Below are 18,461 nucleotides of genomic sequence, written 5' to 3'. Positions count from 1 at the left end.
CGTTATTGCACATTTTTCAAACCACATCGGGTTATATGCTGAAGACTATCTTATCAACCATTCTGATTCCCTGAAGTCTTTGTGCTTTACTGTGCACATTGTGTCCAGAATAGAGTTAACATTTTGTGTATGATTGTGCATTTGTGTTTTGGTGTTTTTTAATTTGCTTGGGTGCAATTTTCCTGTGTTTTGAACGCCTGCTGTAAGAAATGCTTGATGAAATTGAACCATATTTGTTTCCCGAAATTCTCTGTTAATAACATACTATCTGTTAGAGATGAATACACAATATAACGTTACTCTCACAATCTTTATACTAGATGTCTTCATATTGATGAAAGTATTTATTGATTTTAATGCTATGATATTCGCGTGAACATGCATAATTCTTTGTCCAAAGCAGGATGAAATTTGTGATTTTTAATAAACGATAAGTATTTTGTATGTTATATATATATTATTTATTATACTGCAATTGGGTTTTAGCGAGGTGGCAGTAGTACACAATAGGACACAACAGACAAGTAACACACATTACAGTAAGTGACAACACGTTCAAACAGAAAACAATACACAAAACAACAACAAGGACATCCTACCACAATGAATACAAACCAAATATGATTAACAACTACAGCAATTACAAAGAATACAAACAACTGCAACAGATACAACAATTACAGAGAATAAGAAAAAAAAATAAAGCACTCAAAACAAACAAAAGGAAACCAACAGTCATGGATGCGTACATTCACTTCACTTCACTGCAATTTTTTTTTTCTTTTTAATTATTTCCACCCGAACTTCACTTCGCCTCATTTATCACTTTCCTAACCCTTTGCCTAAAATTGCTTGGTTTACAGGACTGAGTACCTAAAGCATCTGCAGGTAGTTGGTTCCAGAGCTGTATGGTCCTATTTACAAAGGAGTATTTCCCGATATCCGTTGCTTTCTACTAATTTTCTTGCCATGATCACTCCTGCTCAGATAGCGTGGTGTTTCTAATCTGTCACCTATAGCCTTCCAAGCCCGTTCTCCCGTGTATGCTTTGAAGAGAGCACATATGCGAGCTTTCTTTGTGCGCTCTGTCAAGGTTTCCCAGTTCGATTCGTTCCTATGGTGCGCAAATTTAGCCGCTTTCTTTTGCACCCTGTCTAACGCATTTATCTGTCCCTCCCTGTAAGGATCCCAGCACGCCGCCCCATATTCCAGAATCGGACGCACTAAAGATGTGTATGCTAGACATAGTTTTACTATTTCCCTTTTTTAGAATACGTATTGTAAAGTGAAGTGCCTTCCAGGCTCTTTTCACAGTGTAATTAACTTGATCAGACCAGCTTAGGTCGTTGCGTAAAATTATTCCCAGATATTTACAGCTGCTCGGTTCTGGGATTACTGTTCCCCCTAACGAATAATTTAGTGGCTCCGTTACTCGAGCCCTCGTGAAACAAACTGCCTTACTTTTAGTTGGATTTTCATCTCATTTTCAACCGCCCATTTCCCAAGTCTGTTCAGATCTATCTGCAACTTTTCCTTATCATTATTATTTTTAATTTTCCTATATATTATACAGTCATCCGCGAATAGCCTAATAGTTGACTCAGTATTTCTCCAAATATCATTGACGTAGGCGACGAACAGTAGTGGGCTCAGCACACTTCCTTGCGGTACTCCTGACGTTCTGACTTCCTGCGATAGTTGCCCTCCTACTCTGACTCTGCGTACGGCCCAAAAGGAATTCCCTTATCCGTATAACTACCCTTGAGTCCACTCCTGAGGCCGCAATTTTCGTAAGCAGACGATCATTACAAACTAAATCGAAGGCCTTCGAAAAATGTATTGTCTGTGCTACTTCCGTTATCCAGTGAGTCTGCAATGTCTTGGTAGACCGTGATTACTTGACTTTCACATGAATATCACGGCCTGAAGCCATGCCGACCTTCAAATAACCTATCATTTTTATCCCATATTTTCCTCAGGTACGATGCTTTAACGTGCTCCATTTGCTTGCATACTACTGAGTTTAAACTGACGGGTCTATAATTGGAGACCAGCGATCGATCACCTCCCTTGTAAACAGGACCCACTATGGCCTGTTTTCAATCACCTGGAATAGCGGCATTATTAATTGTCACATCCAGTAATCGCGCCAGGTATGGAATCATGGCCTCCCCACCCAGTTTTAGAATTTCACCAGAAATGCTGTCTGGCCCTACTGATTTGTTCTTACCCATCGCTGCTAACCTTTTCCTAATAATTTTCGTACTAATTGCAAGGGTTCCCCAGAGATATCGTGCTGTATTTGCGGGATGCTACGCTCACTGCTGAATACGGAAGAATAATGTAAGTTAGTCTTTTCTATCGAGTCAGTAACGAGTTGTCCATTAACATCTTTGATTGCAGGAATATTTTCCCTATTTCCTTTGCGTCTTTTTACATACTTATAGAACACAGTCCAGTAGTTACCTTCATTTTTTAATACAGTCCTTAAAATATCTTCTGTGCATTTTGCTTGGCTAATAACAACTGCTTGGATAATCGCTTCAGTTCCTCTCGATACTGCTGTCCTAATTTTCTTCTATTATATGCTTCTCTGACCTTTAATTTTAATTTTTTCACTTATTGTAGTAGTCAGGGTCTGAATTTTTTTCTGAGTATTCTATGTGGAATAAATCTTTCGATACACTGAAGTATTATGTTCTTGAAATTATTCCATACTTCGTCAACGCATCCACATTGCTTGCCCATATTGCAAATTTATCCCGGAGAAAAGTTTGTAGACCTATGGTATCTGCTTTGTGGTACACCGGCACCAGTCTTTCTACTTCTTCTCGACAGTATGTTTCTTCCCATTCTACTTCTAATAACACCCTACATTGGTCACTGATCCCTTTTATAACGCTGCAAGAGGTAAACAGGTTTTCCGGCCGGACTAAGTATACATCCAGCAGTGCATCCTTTCGTGTCGAGTTGTTTACTACCTGCGTGTACCCCACTTTCCCACACCAATCTATTTACAGATTCCTGACCTGCAGTAGTGGATTGCACGTTTCCATTCCAATCGGCGTAGGGCAAGTTTAAGTCCCCTGCAATAATGCTACGCTTTGTAAAATTTCCTAAAGAATCGTCTCGGGCTGCCAGTCTTTCTATAACCCGCATATCCTCATTCGGAGCTCTGTTACTAGTAAGCTAAAGAATTCAAGGAGTTGATTCATTTCTTTCCCCAACCACCGATTAATAAGCAAATTGGGATAGCAGTATTGATACATTTTGGAGGTAATCAGTTGCTTTTATGGAATTACGAATACTTAACTCGCTATCCCAACTTGCTTCATGCCTTTAACAGTTCTCTTCAGCTTAAGGCCAGCAAACTTTTTTCCTGCCTAAAATATCTGTGAGTGTGCGCGCGATTCATAATCTGTAGGACCATGCCACCACTCTGTTCGCTCAACATTGGTATCTGACTCTTAAACTAGTGTTCTATCACAGGTTACTTCACGTGAGATTCAAGGAGGTTGAAATGACACAGAAGCAGAATTTTCTTCGGTTTTCCCACAGATCATTTTTCCACTGTTTCCCCTACTTTTCTTTCACTGGTCCCTGAGGTGTGCGATGATCCTCAACAATCGGCACATTATCACATCCTTGGTCTTTATGATGGAGGTACATATTTGGCCCAGTACTTGGTTCTTTACATAGTAACGAACTTGGCGTTTTATAAGATTTGTGGTTGTACAGCATTACTAAATAAAATAGCCAGTCACTTCCTTCTCTTTTCCTTTGTCCATCTTTATACATCAATATAAGTGTTATTTGGAAAAAATCTACTGAACAGGAAAATGAAAATGCAAGAATGTCCATGTCCTTACGTTTATTTTCTCAGGAACATTGAAGGGAGAACGGGAATGGACTGTAGTCCACGAGCAGTCACGGCTGTTAGAGCAGTGTAATGCCGGATATTAGTTGTAGTACCGTAATGTTCCAAGTTTCCCCTGGTACCTGATTACCGAAGGACGTGGTTAAAATATAATTGTACTCTCTTTTATATGAGGGGGGGGCTTGTTCAGAATACCGGGTGGAGCAGAGTATCCTATCCGAGATCACACGATCTAGACAAATGTTTGAATAATACTTCAAAAGCAGCTGTTCCCTTCCATATCCTCCCAGTTCACATTCACTTTCAAACTAGGCAGCGACATGCTCTGTGTTACTGGAAGGTTTTTAAGAAACCGTCACTAAAATAGATGTTTGAATTAACCCTTCAGTGCTGCTGTCCATTTGGTGGATGTTACGACTGATATTTTCACGTTTTGAAACTTTTATTGAATGCTGTAAATTTCAGCTTATTTTTTACTTTCTACATTCGCTGAAGTAAGATTGCAATATCCTTCATTGAGAGGTTAAATAATTGTAAAAATACAGATAAAACTGCAATAAGATCCTACCTTCCAACTCCCCACCCCCCACACACATATTTCGAAATATAAAAAAAAAACACATCTTCCTATGGCTTGTGTATTTCGCCAGTTATAATAAGAATCACGTACCTATGCTTGAAGACGAGAATGACCAATTTCCCTGATGAAAGTACTTCTGTTGGCTGCGCGTGCGCGCACACCCCTGAGGGCCAACTAATTGGGGATAGTCCGAGACCGAGATAGGCCCTGAGTAACACCATCTGCTTATAAGCCAAAACTAGATCAGATTGTGAGAATTTATGCAGCCGAGTGTCTTTAAGAAGAACAACAATAAAGTGTTGTGGTGGTACAGTGAATTGTGTTAATTAGAGGTGCTTCACACTCACTTGTCCGAGCCTGATCCTTATCCGACCTGAAGAGAGATTCATCTCCACTAGCTAGTCAAACCCACAGCCAGCTTTCACATGCTCATTCCTTCCACTTTACTAAGAACCGTAAACAGTCTCTAGCTGTTTGCTGGCGCCCATACTATCAGATCCAATCCTGAAATCCAACCCCCAAAGGTCTCAAATGAAGGAAGAAGCGGTGGAGCCGGGTGAAGCAGAAACCAGCTACGCCCTAGCAACTTCGGCAGCGGCAATACCAGGTAGGGCAGCGTCAAAGTGGTCATCGGAGCAGAGGGCCCGATCGCCATCCACTCCCACTCCCTGCACTACTATGCAGACGGAGCCGCAGGCGAAGGAAGGAGATGGTTACAAGATATTATATGGCGCCGAACGTAAGGGCAACTGAGAGGACAGCTGTAAGTGACGACCAGCGTGTGGGGCTTGAAGTCTCACTGAGTGGGTCAATTATAATCCCTGTAACAGGACTGGTAGCCGATAAGATTGAGAGTCTTCGAGGATCCCGCATTTTCTAGACAATCGGCTCACAGATGGTGAGGATGTCAGCCTCAATCACTGGCAGCCCTTTACCCCCAGGAAGATTCCTGGTACTTATTTCTGTTAGATTCTGAGTCGACACCTAAGTCCGTAGTGAGGCTGGAAGGATTAGGTAAATTGAGAAGGTCAATGACCTCATAGGGAATCAGACCACCTCACTTCCGGCTTGCAGCATAATGCCTCAATCAACTACGATACCGCGTGCCCCGAGCACCACATATTATGATGGAATAGAAACTATATTCCAGCTACTGATAGCATTATAAATTATGCCACAGCAGGGAATAAATAAAGAAATATAGGGAGTGAATTTCAATCTTTCCTTAAAAAAGACAAAAGAAAAGAAAATGAAAAATGAGAAAATTAAATGGCAATAATTACAAAATCTGCAATTAGAAGAAAATTTTGCCCTTTATCTGAAAAAACTTATTGTAAAGAATTTACAGACTTCTGGCTACTGTTACTGCTCATCAACATACATGGCACTAACCGACTTAGACAGACAATTTGACGTCACATCATTAATAAGACTATGATTGAAGCAATTGCTTATTGCTTAGATGTATGTTTGGTGCTGTTAATGTCCCCTTGTTTAAGGGGTCTCACGTCAACCCAGCATGGCGCGGCCTCAGGTTACGGATGGAGGAGACGGCTTCCAGATGTGGAAGATGGCTGCGAATATTATGAATAAGCAGTCGCGGATAGAGGACAATGGGTCCTCCAGCTTCGGGATTGGGTGTGAGGCTAAAATCTCATCACCGTAAAAAACTAAACTTGTTACGTAATGTCATAAATGGGCCTCAGATTTGGAAGGATTCTCTGGATAAACGATACCTTAAACAAACACACAGGAACTTCAATAGACACTTGTAAGGAAGTTAGTCTAGAAGAAAACGCAGAGAAAATTTAGTATATTTTGCTGTTTCTCGCCAGAATTCGGGGTAAAAACATGACAAAAATAGTTGAGAGATCCTTTGAAGTGTGACGCAGTTCATTCACATATTTCGTAATGATAGTAAGAAATCAAAATTTGATTCAGGAGGAAATTACGAAGAGGTTGAATTTGGGTAATGCTTGCAAATATTCGGTAGTACAAGCATTTGTCTTTTCGTCTCTTGTGTAAAAAAGAGCAAAAAAATAGAGCATACAGAACTATAATTTAGTCTGCGGTTCTGTATGGGTGTGAAACTTTGTCCCTGACATTTCTTATTGGAGGGATTGCTACTCTTGGTCTCTTGAATTTTTTTGTAGCCTTCCATATAAAACGATCATCAGGTGCTAGACGTGATATATAATGTTGGAAAGAGGCATTACGGGATTTATTTATGCTGAGTGGAACCTATGGGTGAGCCTGTTTAGATGAGTTCTGTCTTGTTAGTTTGTGATGCTTGCCAGCTTCTGTGTGCGACGATTCTCTAATACGTAGCGGTACATTATAGTAGTTCTGTTGTTGTTTTTATTTACAGCAGGTGTTGCTTTACAGGCCGCGTTTTGTGTGAGGGTTGTCCAGTATTCGACTGCTTCGTTGATGTCTGTTTGCTCTTTAAGTCTGAGATTTAAATTTATGTCTACATATTTACTCCAGTCTGTATGTTTTGTACAGAGTTTGGGAGTTGTCTTCTTTAGTATGGCATGGGTGCTCAAGGTTACAATAATTGCACTATGAACTGAAACTAGATTTAAATTACCTTATATTTCCGTATATATGTCTGAGATTCCTAAACGTGATCTGAAGAGAATATTTGGATGTACAAGTGGCGACACCAAGTATGAGTATGATTAGACTTGAATCCGTTTCATTGGCGCCCACTTACTAATACATGTTTCAGTGACAACTTCTAGGTACCATGGTATTTTGTCCATGATAGGCACTTGGTACAAGAGTCTCAACTGCGACAGTGAAACTTCAACACCCTCACACATGCTGCAATCTGCATCATAACTTCTGTATTGCCCCCTTAAGAGAGAGCACGTTGTAGCATAGTTGGTTGAGGCACTATACTACGAGCCAGAAGTTTGTGGGTTCAATTTCTGATCAGGTCAACGGATTGTTCAATTGACCTAATCCTTCCAGCCACACTATGGTCCTAGGGTCAACTCATCTTTGAACAGAAATGGCCACCAGGAATCTTCCTGGGTGTAAATGGAGACTGGCGCATGAGGCTCCTCCCACAGTGAGTAAAAGAGATTGAAGAAGATTTTGCAGAAAATAGTTAATTTTTAGAGAACCTAGGCGAATTTGGCTTTCAGATGGATAACAAATTGCTGAAACCAAATGAATGTGATGTTATTGCTAGCTGGAACTTGTAACCCTCCGTAGCTTGTAACATAAACTTCAGAAGAAGTCTCGATGTGGTTTTCTTGGTTAGATCTCGTAGTATGAAGAAACCAACATGTCACCCCGACACCTTCGTAACCTTCTATCAAAAGACACCACGTCAAATCCCAGAAAAGAGAAGTCTTAAAACCTGAATACATATCGATACATAGGCCTACACGAGTAAGCCTATTTCGTAAATATATTTATTTGTTGCTTAATTAATGATACTTTCATCAGCGCAGGCTCTGGTATCGTGTTGTGGGATGAGAAGTTAACATGAATTGAGAAGAGTATGGAAGGGAAAGCTTATGGCCTAATTTAGATAATATCGAACCTTATGTCGGGATGAACTGAGTAAAATACGAAATATTTCAGTCAGGATGGTCATTCTTCGGGGCGAGTTTTTATTACAAAACAGTAATATTGATCAGATTATAAGCAAAACCACACAAGGAAAATGAATATTTTGTTTGTATTTCTTACAATGTACCCATTTCTAGAAAATATTAAAAGGGCCTGCAAAATTTAACTTCGATGACCACCCTGCGTCTTCAAACGTGTACCATTCAATTGACCGTCCTACAGGAAGAGGTAGGGGAGAGTTACCTTACTGGTAAGCACAGCCATCCTGAGGAACCTGTCAAAGAGCTCGTTTCCAAAGTTACGCTTTATGGTTAAATGCGGTATCTTAGCACGCAAGCATGTTCTGTAAATGTTCGTAACAGACACATCATATTCTGTTATTAATATGTACATGTCTGAGTACACCCTACTTGCATTTGAAATGGCCGCGCCATAGCTCAAGCTGTTAGTCGCTGGCTTCCCACCGCGGCGGCCCGTGTTCGATCCCGGGTCTGTTCAAGTGGGATTTGTGGTGGAGAAGTGGCGCTGGGGCAGGTTTTCTCCGAGTACTTCGGTATCCCCTGCCAATCTTCATTCCACCAATTGCTCCACAATCACCCTCACCTATCATCTGGGGCTGGTACAATAGGCCAGAAGTGGTCGCAGTGCAGAGGACATAGTCCCACCCCGCTAGCAATAAAAAAAATACATTAATATGAATGTTTATTGTCTTGTCTTCATTGATGTGCATAATTATAGCCTATGTTAGCCACAGAATCATATTCCAACGTCTCCATGAACTTTCTCTTAACTGTTCTCCTATTAATTGTTCTTGTAGTTCCGTATGTGCCTGCATGTATTAATGGTAAAAGTAAACATTCAAATTCACGAAGAAACCGAATCAAGCAGCAACTTTGCTGACTTGCATTCGGAAGATGCCAGCTTCAAATCTCGAATTATTTATTTGTCCCAAGGTATCTCTTTGACATACGACAACTCGGTGGATATGTATTCTTATATGTTTACTTATATTTCCCAGTTTTACAAGGATTATATACTTTATACGAAGTTATAAAATAATATTAAAATAAACTGAAGAAATCTTAATTAAACCGTGACCCTGCTGATTTCTCGGAAAACCGGAACACGTAAAGAGTAAGGACATAACGAAAAAATGTAAACAAAAGGGAGCACGTCAGCTTATTTGCCGTACAATTAGCATTTGGTGTCATTAGGATTATTTACAATCATTTTCCAATTCACCAACATATCAGATATTTTGAAACATTCATGGTTTCAATAGGTGAGCATTATCAGCATCATAAATGAAGGTTTCAACGTTTATGGATAGCCTGTACCATATCCACTCTTTACCACCCCCTTATTTACTATATCACGGGGTTCTTGCATGGAGGGGGTGAGACCATGCTACCAGGTCAGAATTTAGTTTTGAACTAACTGACGAGGTGAGCGGATGTCTAGCCGGAAGTCTCGGGAACATGGGGCATCTCTTGATGTAAGTATATGCTTATGGTTATTGAATGCATATTAACTTTTGTTCTACATCCAGTTTAGTTTTGAATCATTAATTCGGTACTTATAAAATATAAAATTTTAGTTTTAGATATTTGTAATAACCGTTCAATCACGGAAGAATGAATTCGTTACTACGTGCTACTTCTGGAAAAAGAAATTTAAAATTCTAACGAATTAACAATCTTCTGGAAAACGTATTCCCTATCTCGAAATATGAGAGCAGTTTCTTCTGTTTCAGAAAAACCCATTTCTGTGGCAGGATTAAGAAGTTTTACTTTCACGTCACTGTCTTAAACGTAGATCCTATCCAGTTAGTACGTTCTTGCAGAGACAGTAGAAGGTACAGGAAGTGATTTCACGTCACGTGGAAGGGAAGACTGAGTTGCGAAGAAGCCTCGAAATATTTGTAGGCGGTTTGTAACGATATACCACTTCAATGTTCAAGTGAAAGTTCTATGTATTCCTTATTTTAATAGATACACGCCATCCCTTGAAGTCTGATATCAACAGACCCGTTAAACCACCATATGTTTCCTAAAGTTGTTAACTATAGCGTATATGTAATTTTCTGTGCAAAATTATATTTCTTTTGTATATATTTCTTATAACCCTCACCGTTATTATAAAGTCTGATATATATTGTATTTATATATATTTAACAATATAATATGCATATTCATTTTACTTTCATGAGTTTGCTTTCGACAACGAAAATTGATTAATTTACTCTCTCTACCACTAGACACTCCGATATATTTTTCTGATTCTGTGGTTACCACTTCACGATATCTCGTTATTCTAAAGTATAAGTGGAAAATTATCTGATAATTAATCATCAGATCCTAAGGAGCAAAGCGAGCTAGAAAGGAGTGAAATCTGGAAGAGGGAAGGCGCACAGCGTCCTGCCGATCTGATGAGACACGTGAAATTTGTCCGAACTTTGGTGTTGTTTTGAGTTTAATATCGCGATATAATTTTTCTACTTTGTCATAGGGTATAGAACGTACCGTGCCAGCAAGCAAACGAAACTTTAAAGTAAATGCATATTTTGAGGTCTCAGTGTAAGTGCAGTCTTGTAATTTGCTGTACCTGAAACTTCATACTTCTTTTTCGAGTTGCGTCCCAGATCTCTTTACAAATTTAGACGGAAAATTTTGCGTTGGGTCACAATTTTAGCATCCTCTCTGTGGTCTAATAAATTTATCATTCTTAATGTGAAAATATTGCTTCCAGTATGAATGCAATTTTCTTCGCTATTGAATAAGATCAAGGGGCAGAGTAGCGTAATGGGCCTTCATGTTCCTTGTATATAAATAGGTAAGGCAAATTGAAGTTTGACAGAACGAGTTGCAATTCCATAAATTCTTTATACCTTATTCAGGCGATGTTCAAATGGAAGCACTGCCGAACCGAGAGACTGGCTACCTTTACTGAGATATTTAGTGGCCTTCCTTAATCCCAGTAAGCAAATTCAGATAACTCAGTTAAGTGAGACTGTTCTGTAAATCCCTTCAGCTCCTCTCTTAGTCCTTCATTCTGAGCTATATAATCTGGCTGCAACGGCACGTCGCTACACTTTAATGTAGGTTTTGAGTCAGTACGCGTGATCCAGCCGAAAACACTTTATTTCTTGCATGTTTACAAAAAATGCGAAACTTTGTTGTGTTGTGTTGTGTTGTGTTGTGTTACTAATAATGATATGTCCGTCTCTTGGTGTTCCAATAAATAATGTGCGGGCCATGACATTGACTCTCCTACAGTATATTCTTCACAAGGAGTTGGGCAGGCGATGCCCTTTATATATGATTACAATTGGCCTAATTTTAAGAATTGTCAGGCCCTGGTCTAGAAGCAACGATACTTAGATCTACATGAATTGTTTGTTTCTTATAAATTTAAAATAATTTTACACCCTTCTCTTCGTATTGTCACCAGTGCGTATTTATTGGCAGTCGTCTTAATGTCAATGGCAACAATGTAATTTTAAATGTTTTAAGAAGTGTGATAGAAATGGCGTTTTTAATAAAAATATCTCCAGAAAGATTCTTTTTTATAACTGCAGGTTTTTGGAGGAAAATTGTCCATCCCGAAGTGATAATCAGGTTTGCATTGGCCTTGACGTATATCCTTTAAAGAATGAAAAAGAAATGCCATGTGCACGAAAGTATACCATAAGTTTCGAATTCCCCATTTTACATTTTGAGTATCCCCTTTTTGCAGTGTACAAATTATTATTTTATACTACAGATTAGTGATAATGTGTTATTCTCGAGGAATCGGTAAGATTAATTTTCTTTCAAGTACTCCAGGAAATAGGAATTTTCGCACTAATATTCATTCAATTGTTCGAGAGGAACATGGACATGTACTAAAGAATTGGACTTAGTTATGATGCGTTGAGCAAATTAATTGGTTTACTTACGCTTATCAGTGGTCAGTTTACTGCTGTAACTAACCTATCAACTACATGTTTCATGTTGCAGAGTTCCCATTGTGGAGCAAGGCAAGCAGACTTCCCACTTTCCAGACGGTTCGAAACATCGAAGCAGGGAACAGGGGAATCAAAAGTAATAGAGAGCTTTTATCATTCCCTATTCAATAGTGTTAATGCAGTTGAGAGCAGTTAAAGGATTGAGCCCTAGAATCAAAATAGGACGAGTGCAATAGTGTGAATTTTATGATTAGTGTACTACCATGCATTTTAAAATCACTGCCTTAGCGTGCATTTAAAGACGGGGCACTCGTGTGCATTTTAGAAATAGAGCACTAGCGTGCATATTAGAATTAGAGCACTAGCGTGCATATTATTAGAATTAGGGTACTAGCGTGCAATTATTAGAATGAGTACTAGCGTGCATATTAGAATGACCACTAGCGTGCATATTAAAATTAGAGCACTAGGGGGCATATTATTAGAATTAAGGCACTAGCGTGCAATTATTAGAATGAGCACTAGCGTGCATATTAGAATGAGCACTAACCTGCATATTAGAAAATGAGCACGAGTGTGCATATTATTAGAATTAGAGCACTAGCGTGAATATAAGAATGAGCACTATCGTGCATATTAAAATTAGAACACTAGCGTGTAATTATTAGAATTAGGGCACTAGACTGTAGTTATTAGAATTAGAGCACTAGCGTGCATATTATTAGAATTAGGGCACTAGCGTGCAATTATTAGAATGAGCACTAGCGCGCATATTATTAGAATTAGGGCTCTAGTGTTGATATTATTAGGATAAGGGCACCAGTGTGTATATGTTTTTTTAATGAGAGGACACTAAGAGTGCCTGTGGTCTTTTGGTGAGAAGGCACTAAGAGTGCCTGTGACCTTTTTGATGAGAGGTCAGTAAGAAGGCCTGTGGTTCTTCAGTGAGAGGTCATTAAGTGTTTCTGTGGTTTTTTTGGTGAGAAGACACTAAGAGTGCCTGTGGTCTTTTCAAGAGAGAGCACTAAAGGTGCATGTGGTCTTTTGATGAGAGGACAGTAGTGTGCATTTTGTTAGTTCGTGAGGGCAGTAGAGCGCACTTGGTTTGTTGGTGGGTGGGAGTAGTAAAGCAGTGTCTGTCTTTTTTTTTTAAGCTGTAGAGTGCCGTTCGATGATGAGAGCACTAATTTTCCTTTCGTTTGTTGGTGACAACACCAGAATGTCGAATGCATGAAGAATTACGCAGTTTTTCCAAGGTACCAAACATTGCGATAGGGGTTTCACTTATATGAATATAGCTCTCCGTAATGTTATAACCAAACTTCATTTAATTGATTTCGATGAAGTCCTACGAGATTACATATTTTGGCTTGAAGGAAGACAAATACATTTCATTAATGAACTTCCCCATAGGGAATTTAATAATAAATTTATGCCCGATTATGAGATGCTGAAATATGATTATGTAATCAAGTGTTTCAAGAAGAGTAGTCGATTTAATGCACATATTACTTTTTATCTTATTACTTATTATTCATGCTTTGCTTTATATCAAAATAGTATGCACAATTTTAATTGACAAATAATATGTGCGCTATCGTGCCGTAAATTCCCAATGAGCTTGTAGAGTGTCAAGCAAGTGTTCAAATGAATAGTATTTTAATTTATACTCTTATATGGAAAACTTAATATTCGTAATTTATGGTCATTTCTATATCATGTGAAATCAGTATGTTCTTGTATTGTGGCTATATGACTGGAAAACTGAAATATCGTAATGAGTGTGTACAGAGTTTTGACAAAATTATTATACAATACATAACTGTGAAACAAAATTCAATTCTAAAAATTATAAAGGAACAATATTTCAGATTATATCAGTCTAAATTTATTATAATGGAATCATATTCAGATAGACTCAATGTTTATTAATAAAATAATTTCCTTTAAACATTTTCAAAAGATATATTAGCACCCCAGTCAAGATGAAGAGAATTTCGTACTTTTTAATAAACTATATACATTAGGAAAAAATTCTGAAGCTGGCCAGTACAGACCACAAAACAAAAAATGTAACATAGAACAGTTGACTGCTGCCGTCCTGTTTGCAGACGAGCTTCACAAGTATGTGAGAAGATGACTCTACCTTCTTGGGATGTCCACCTTTCCGTCTCTCAAGAAAAAGAACATTTCCTCCTCCGTAGGATCACGGACGGCTCATCCCTGGAAGAATTCAACGTATTTACCATCCTGCCTACAGTGCTACAGCCTCAACCAGACCCCTCTGCATCGCAGGAAACTTTAAGGACCTCATCGAACAGTAGGATAGCGACAAGGTTTCTGGGGTACTACAGAACCGTGGCCGCGTACCCAACCGTACCGGTCGCGGATGGAGACTTTGTAGAATGTGTGTATGTCTACTTCTGAGTATTGCTGCTAATGCACTAGAATACTTGGTGGTTCCGCACGTAATTAAATTATCTTGAATTTGTTGAATAACAGAATGCTTACAAGGTGATCAGTAAATTCTTAAAGCAAGCTCATTTTTCTAAAATATAAAGCATGAATATTTTCAAAAACAAATCTATCGATTTCTTGTTTATGCTAAATAATGTACCCTTAACACGGACCTTACGTCTACCGCTGAAATGATCCCTTTCGTAGGAGGTTCATGGCCAATCATTTTGTTTTTTGTAACAACTAGAAATTACTATCCCTGCATACATTCTGCCTCCATCTATAATGAGATTGGAGTTTTCACCAGCACTGGTTCAGCAAATTCACTCACTGGCCTGTCTCCGGTTGACGAAACTTTACCAATCTCCGTAGATATTACAGACTACTCTGTGCTGCTACATTCATAAAGAGTGTTTTGAAAATTAGATACCAAACTATTGTACGATCAGCATTCCACATTCGTAGCAAGTTCACATTACTATCTGGATCTGATTTATTGAGTGTTAGCTTGGTATGGAGCTACAAAAGTCACGGCTGTAGTAGGCAATTTGCAGCTATGCCAAAACGAATTCTTCTAACATGCGTGTTTCTGTTTCAGGAATGTTTTCTATTTTCATTGCAATGTGTATTGTTATTGTATTGGTGTTGGATTGTGGGGGTAGCTGCATCTTGTCGGACAGGGAACACATGGTCCCTATGTTCATGTCAATTTTGTACAAAGTGTTCAATTTGAAGATGTGATTTTGGCAAAGATTTTTTTTTTAACAATTTGCTTTTAAGAAGAATAGAGCATGAAGAGCTTGCAGCTGTTCTCCATCTTCAAAATTTGTTCCCTTTCGATTGTCAGATATTGTCACATGGGGGGAGGGAGAGGGTACCAGGATGGCTGGAGTAGTTGCAAGTTCTGTAGAGATTTCGCTTGAAACAGCCATATCCTTTGCCTGAGAATGGTGATTGTATGTGGGAAATAGAGAACTCTGAAGTTTTATTCCAAATCGCATTGCTACTGATTCTGGGAAGCTTCTAGAAATGAACACATCCTTCGTACATGCCTCGTAGAGAAGTCTGTAACAGTGGTATGGAATTTCCTCACGTGGTCTCTGTTTCGGATATGCGTTCTGGAAATTGCAGGTATGTCATATCCCCCCTTCCATATCCTGTGTCTCAACGTGGCAATGGGGTGAACCTCATTATGCATGTGTTACACGTTACCATTCATTGTAGAGAAAGGTACGAAGGGCCAAAAACAAAGTAGAATTTTTGGAGTGTACGACAATATAATTTCAACAGTTCTGGAGCCTGATTTGATGATACTGGTTCTATTTCTCAGATATCAGATATGGCAGACATGTTCTTTCATGTATTTGAACGATGAAAGTCGGGCGTGAAATGAGAACTTCTAACATATTCACTTTCGGCCTCGTCCGCTGAAAGTTTGAAGGTTATCCCGTCCAGATCAGTGTTCCGCAGCACACAAATGTTTTGTTTGTTCTTCTGAAGATATCACTCAAATACGAAGAAAATATAGGTTATGGAAGCATGAAAGTGAAAGAATGCCGTCACGATAAACTTTATTTCCGAATTTATTAATTCAAACTCCAGATTTCATTTAAAAATTTCTGTCATGCAATTAGGCTCTCAGTACAGATATATAAGACTAAATGTGTAAGATTTGAGGCTTAAAATTTAATTAAAATTAAGGTATAAATGAGCTACTAGATGTCTGTATGAATATTATTACGTATGGTACAGTCATCTGACTCTGGCACTTTACATCACATTGGCTTCCTGGATTTCGATATAAAAATATGAGCTGAGAAATGTGTACATCGTTTTTATGATAACATATTAGAATTGTGTGTACATACATCAATGATTGTCAAATATAGCACAAGCAGTAACTTGATTAAAATCCAAAATTTTGTAATATATATTAATATATTCTTTGTTTCTGTGCATATGCCATCGATATGATTTTTATATGAACACAACGTTTCGGAGACTAAAATCTGTATTCGTCTTCAGGTGGAATCTACTCAGTTGAGCCCGACCGATAGGGCTATTCACTATCCGGAAACCGACCCCAACACAAATTAGGGCATAAAACGTTAGCACAGCATAAACGAACTGAGCGAGTTAAAACAAATATTAAAGCATAAAAAAATCCACACATGAAGCCTAGCACCCACATTTCACATATTTTTCACGTCTTTTCTTGTTAAAATCGTAATATTATTAATGAAGAGAAAAATTCTCTGTATTCTATAGATAAAACCACAATGTTGACACCTAATCTACACTGGACGTTGAGTTGTAGTGTTCCGAATTCAGATGCGAAAATGGCAGTCCAGCTGGGAGATACGTGCAAGTTGGGTTGAATTTTCGGATGATTCACCAGACACATGTTGTCCGAATCTCTTATTCTCAGCCTCATTTTTCTTTCCTCTTGAATCAAATTTTGATTTGTTAATGTTGTTACGACTTATTTGAACTCTGTCACATTTTCAAAGCAACTGCTAGCTATGTTTGGGATTACAGGAAAATTGTCAAATATTTACCTACGTTATATTTTCGTGTCTCGTTAAACATGTGTTCAGCCTAACAAATTTCGGAAATGCCCAAATTCTGTGAGAATACTCTAGAATACTTCCCCCTTAACTGACTCGTAGGAATGCTAGAAGTCTACAAATTGCTGATGTTCTGTAATATTGTACTCCCATTTTTATCTCCAGTATCTGACGAATGAAAAATTCTGAACATTAGCTGACCAATGTAGATTAAGGGTAAAAAAGTTTCTTATATTTTTACCATGCAGAGAATCTGTTTCTTTAATGATGACTTCTATTCTGATAACACTCCTTTTTAAAAAATTATTACCGCTAAAATGTGCATGGATGCAGATGCTAGGCCTCGCGTGTGTGGAATTTTTTCTTAACCCTCGCAGATGTTCTTCCGTTGTGCGTGGTTTACATACCCAGTCCTGTGTTCGTGTTTGTACCCGGAGATATGTGCTAGAACTCTCGATTGGGACCAACAGTAGATTCCAATTTTAGAGGACACAGAATTCAGTCTCCTGAACGTTTTGTTTTGAATAACAGCAATTCGATGTGTGCAGCCCAGAAACAAAATAATTATTGAAATTTATCTTCTGGTATGTGCGGTTTTGTAGAGGGGTATCAAAGTTCACAGGCACATTGTTAGGAGCATAATTATATATCGTAAATAAACAAAGCGTTGTATGAGTAAACATTTTATTACAAGTAAAGATTGTAGCTAATAAACCTCTTTGTATTATTATTATTATTATTATTCCTTATATTATAAACAAAAGTACAGTGGATAAAGTACATAAATATTATATTTATTGTAATCAAACAATATGAGGGTTGGGGGCCGCGAGCAAAAGAAAGGTTGAGAACCACTGACCTAAAGTAACGGAAACAAGAGACGAGTCGGTTTCAGAACTTCTGATATCATGGCCAGTATTTACACGAGATGCCTGATGAATACGCACTAGATGAATGGTACTGTCTTCTGAGGCTTAATTGATTGAACTTTACTTACGTTTTTCGGAGAACATTTGGAAAATTCTACCAAACTTCACAGTATAGCTTCTCACGAGACGGCACTCTTCATTGTCGCCGTCACGACAACTTCAAATCTGACAGAAGTCTGATATGTTAAAACTGAAGGAACCGAATTAGGGTTGCATCCAACTTATTTCTTTTCTTCACTACTTTCCTATCAACAGTACTGATATGTGTTTGTGAGATGGCAATGCTCCTAATTTATATTCACATGGTTTCTGATTCAAGTCGCTCGTAGATTGCCCTCTATATTGACAGCGGTGTTATTAGTTTTTCCTCTGTCTCTCAAACATGAATGCTGGGGTCATGGGGCCAAATAAATTTAAAAATAAATCGCCATCTGAAGCAATAATTGTTGCATATTGTACATAGGAAGAGGCCCGTCTTTGAACAGGACATGACAGCAACCTTCAAAATAATCATCATCTT

The 18,461-nt window shown here is 38.5% G+C and overlaps 1 protein-coding gene across 3 annotated transcripts; it reads left to right on the top strand.

The window, feature by feature from the left end:
• The first annotated feature begins 9,466 nt into the window (after positions 1-9,466).
• LOC111870639 lies at positions 9,467-17,726 on the top strand. Of its 3 annotated transcripts, none has more exons than XR_002843887.1 (4): positions 9,467-9,537; positions 12,041-12,124; positions 13,143-13,244; positions 14,100-17,726. XR_002843887.1 is itself a non-coding variant. In XM_023863099.1 (4 exons), exons 1-4 carry the CDS (start codon positions 9,496-9,498, stop codon positions 14,413-14,415), a joined length of 480 nt encoding a protein of 159 aa, XP_023718867.1. In that variant the 5' UTR covers positions 9,467-9,495; the 3' UTR covers positions 14,416-17,726. The 3 variants fall into 3 exon arrangements, 1 of the variants encoding a protein (XP_023718867.1); XM_023863099.1 differs by having other exon boundaries at positions 13,207-13,244; XR_002843888.1 differs by lacking the exon at positions 13,143-13,244.
• The last annotated feature ends 735 nt before the right edge of the window (positions 17,727-18,461 follow it).

The sequence above is a fragment of the Cryptotermes secundus genome, unplaced genomic scaffold (genome assembly GCF_002891405.2).
Source record: "Cryptotermes secundus unplaced genomic scaffold, Csec_1.0 scaffold558, whole genome shotgun sequence".
Lineage (NCBI taxonomy): Eukaryota > Metazoa > Arthropoda > Insecta > Blattodea > Kalotermitidae > Cryptotermes > Cryptotermes secundus.
This window is presented reverse-complemented; position numbering and strand designations above follow the sequence as displayed.

Excerpts from the sequence above, each read along its gene's own strand:
- LOC111870639 (XM_023863099.1), top strand. The coding sequence starts at position 9,496 with ATGTCTAGCCGGAAGTCTCGGGAACATGGGGCATCTCTTGAT. Across the intron at positions 9,538-12,040 it reads AACATGGGGCATCTCTTGAT|AGTTCCCATTGTGGAGCAAG; the intron begins GTAAGTATATGC and ends TTCATGTTGCAG. Across the intron at positions 12,125-13,206 it reads AGGGAACAGGGGAATCAAAA|AATGTCGAATGCATGAAGAA; the intron begins GTAATAGAGAGC and ends TGACAACACCAG.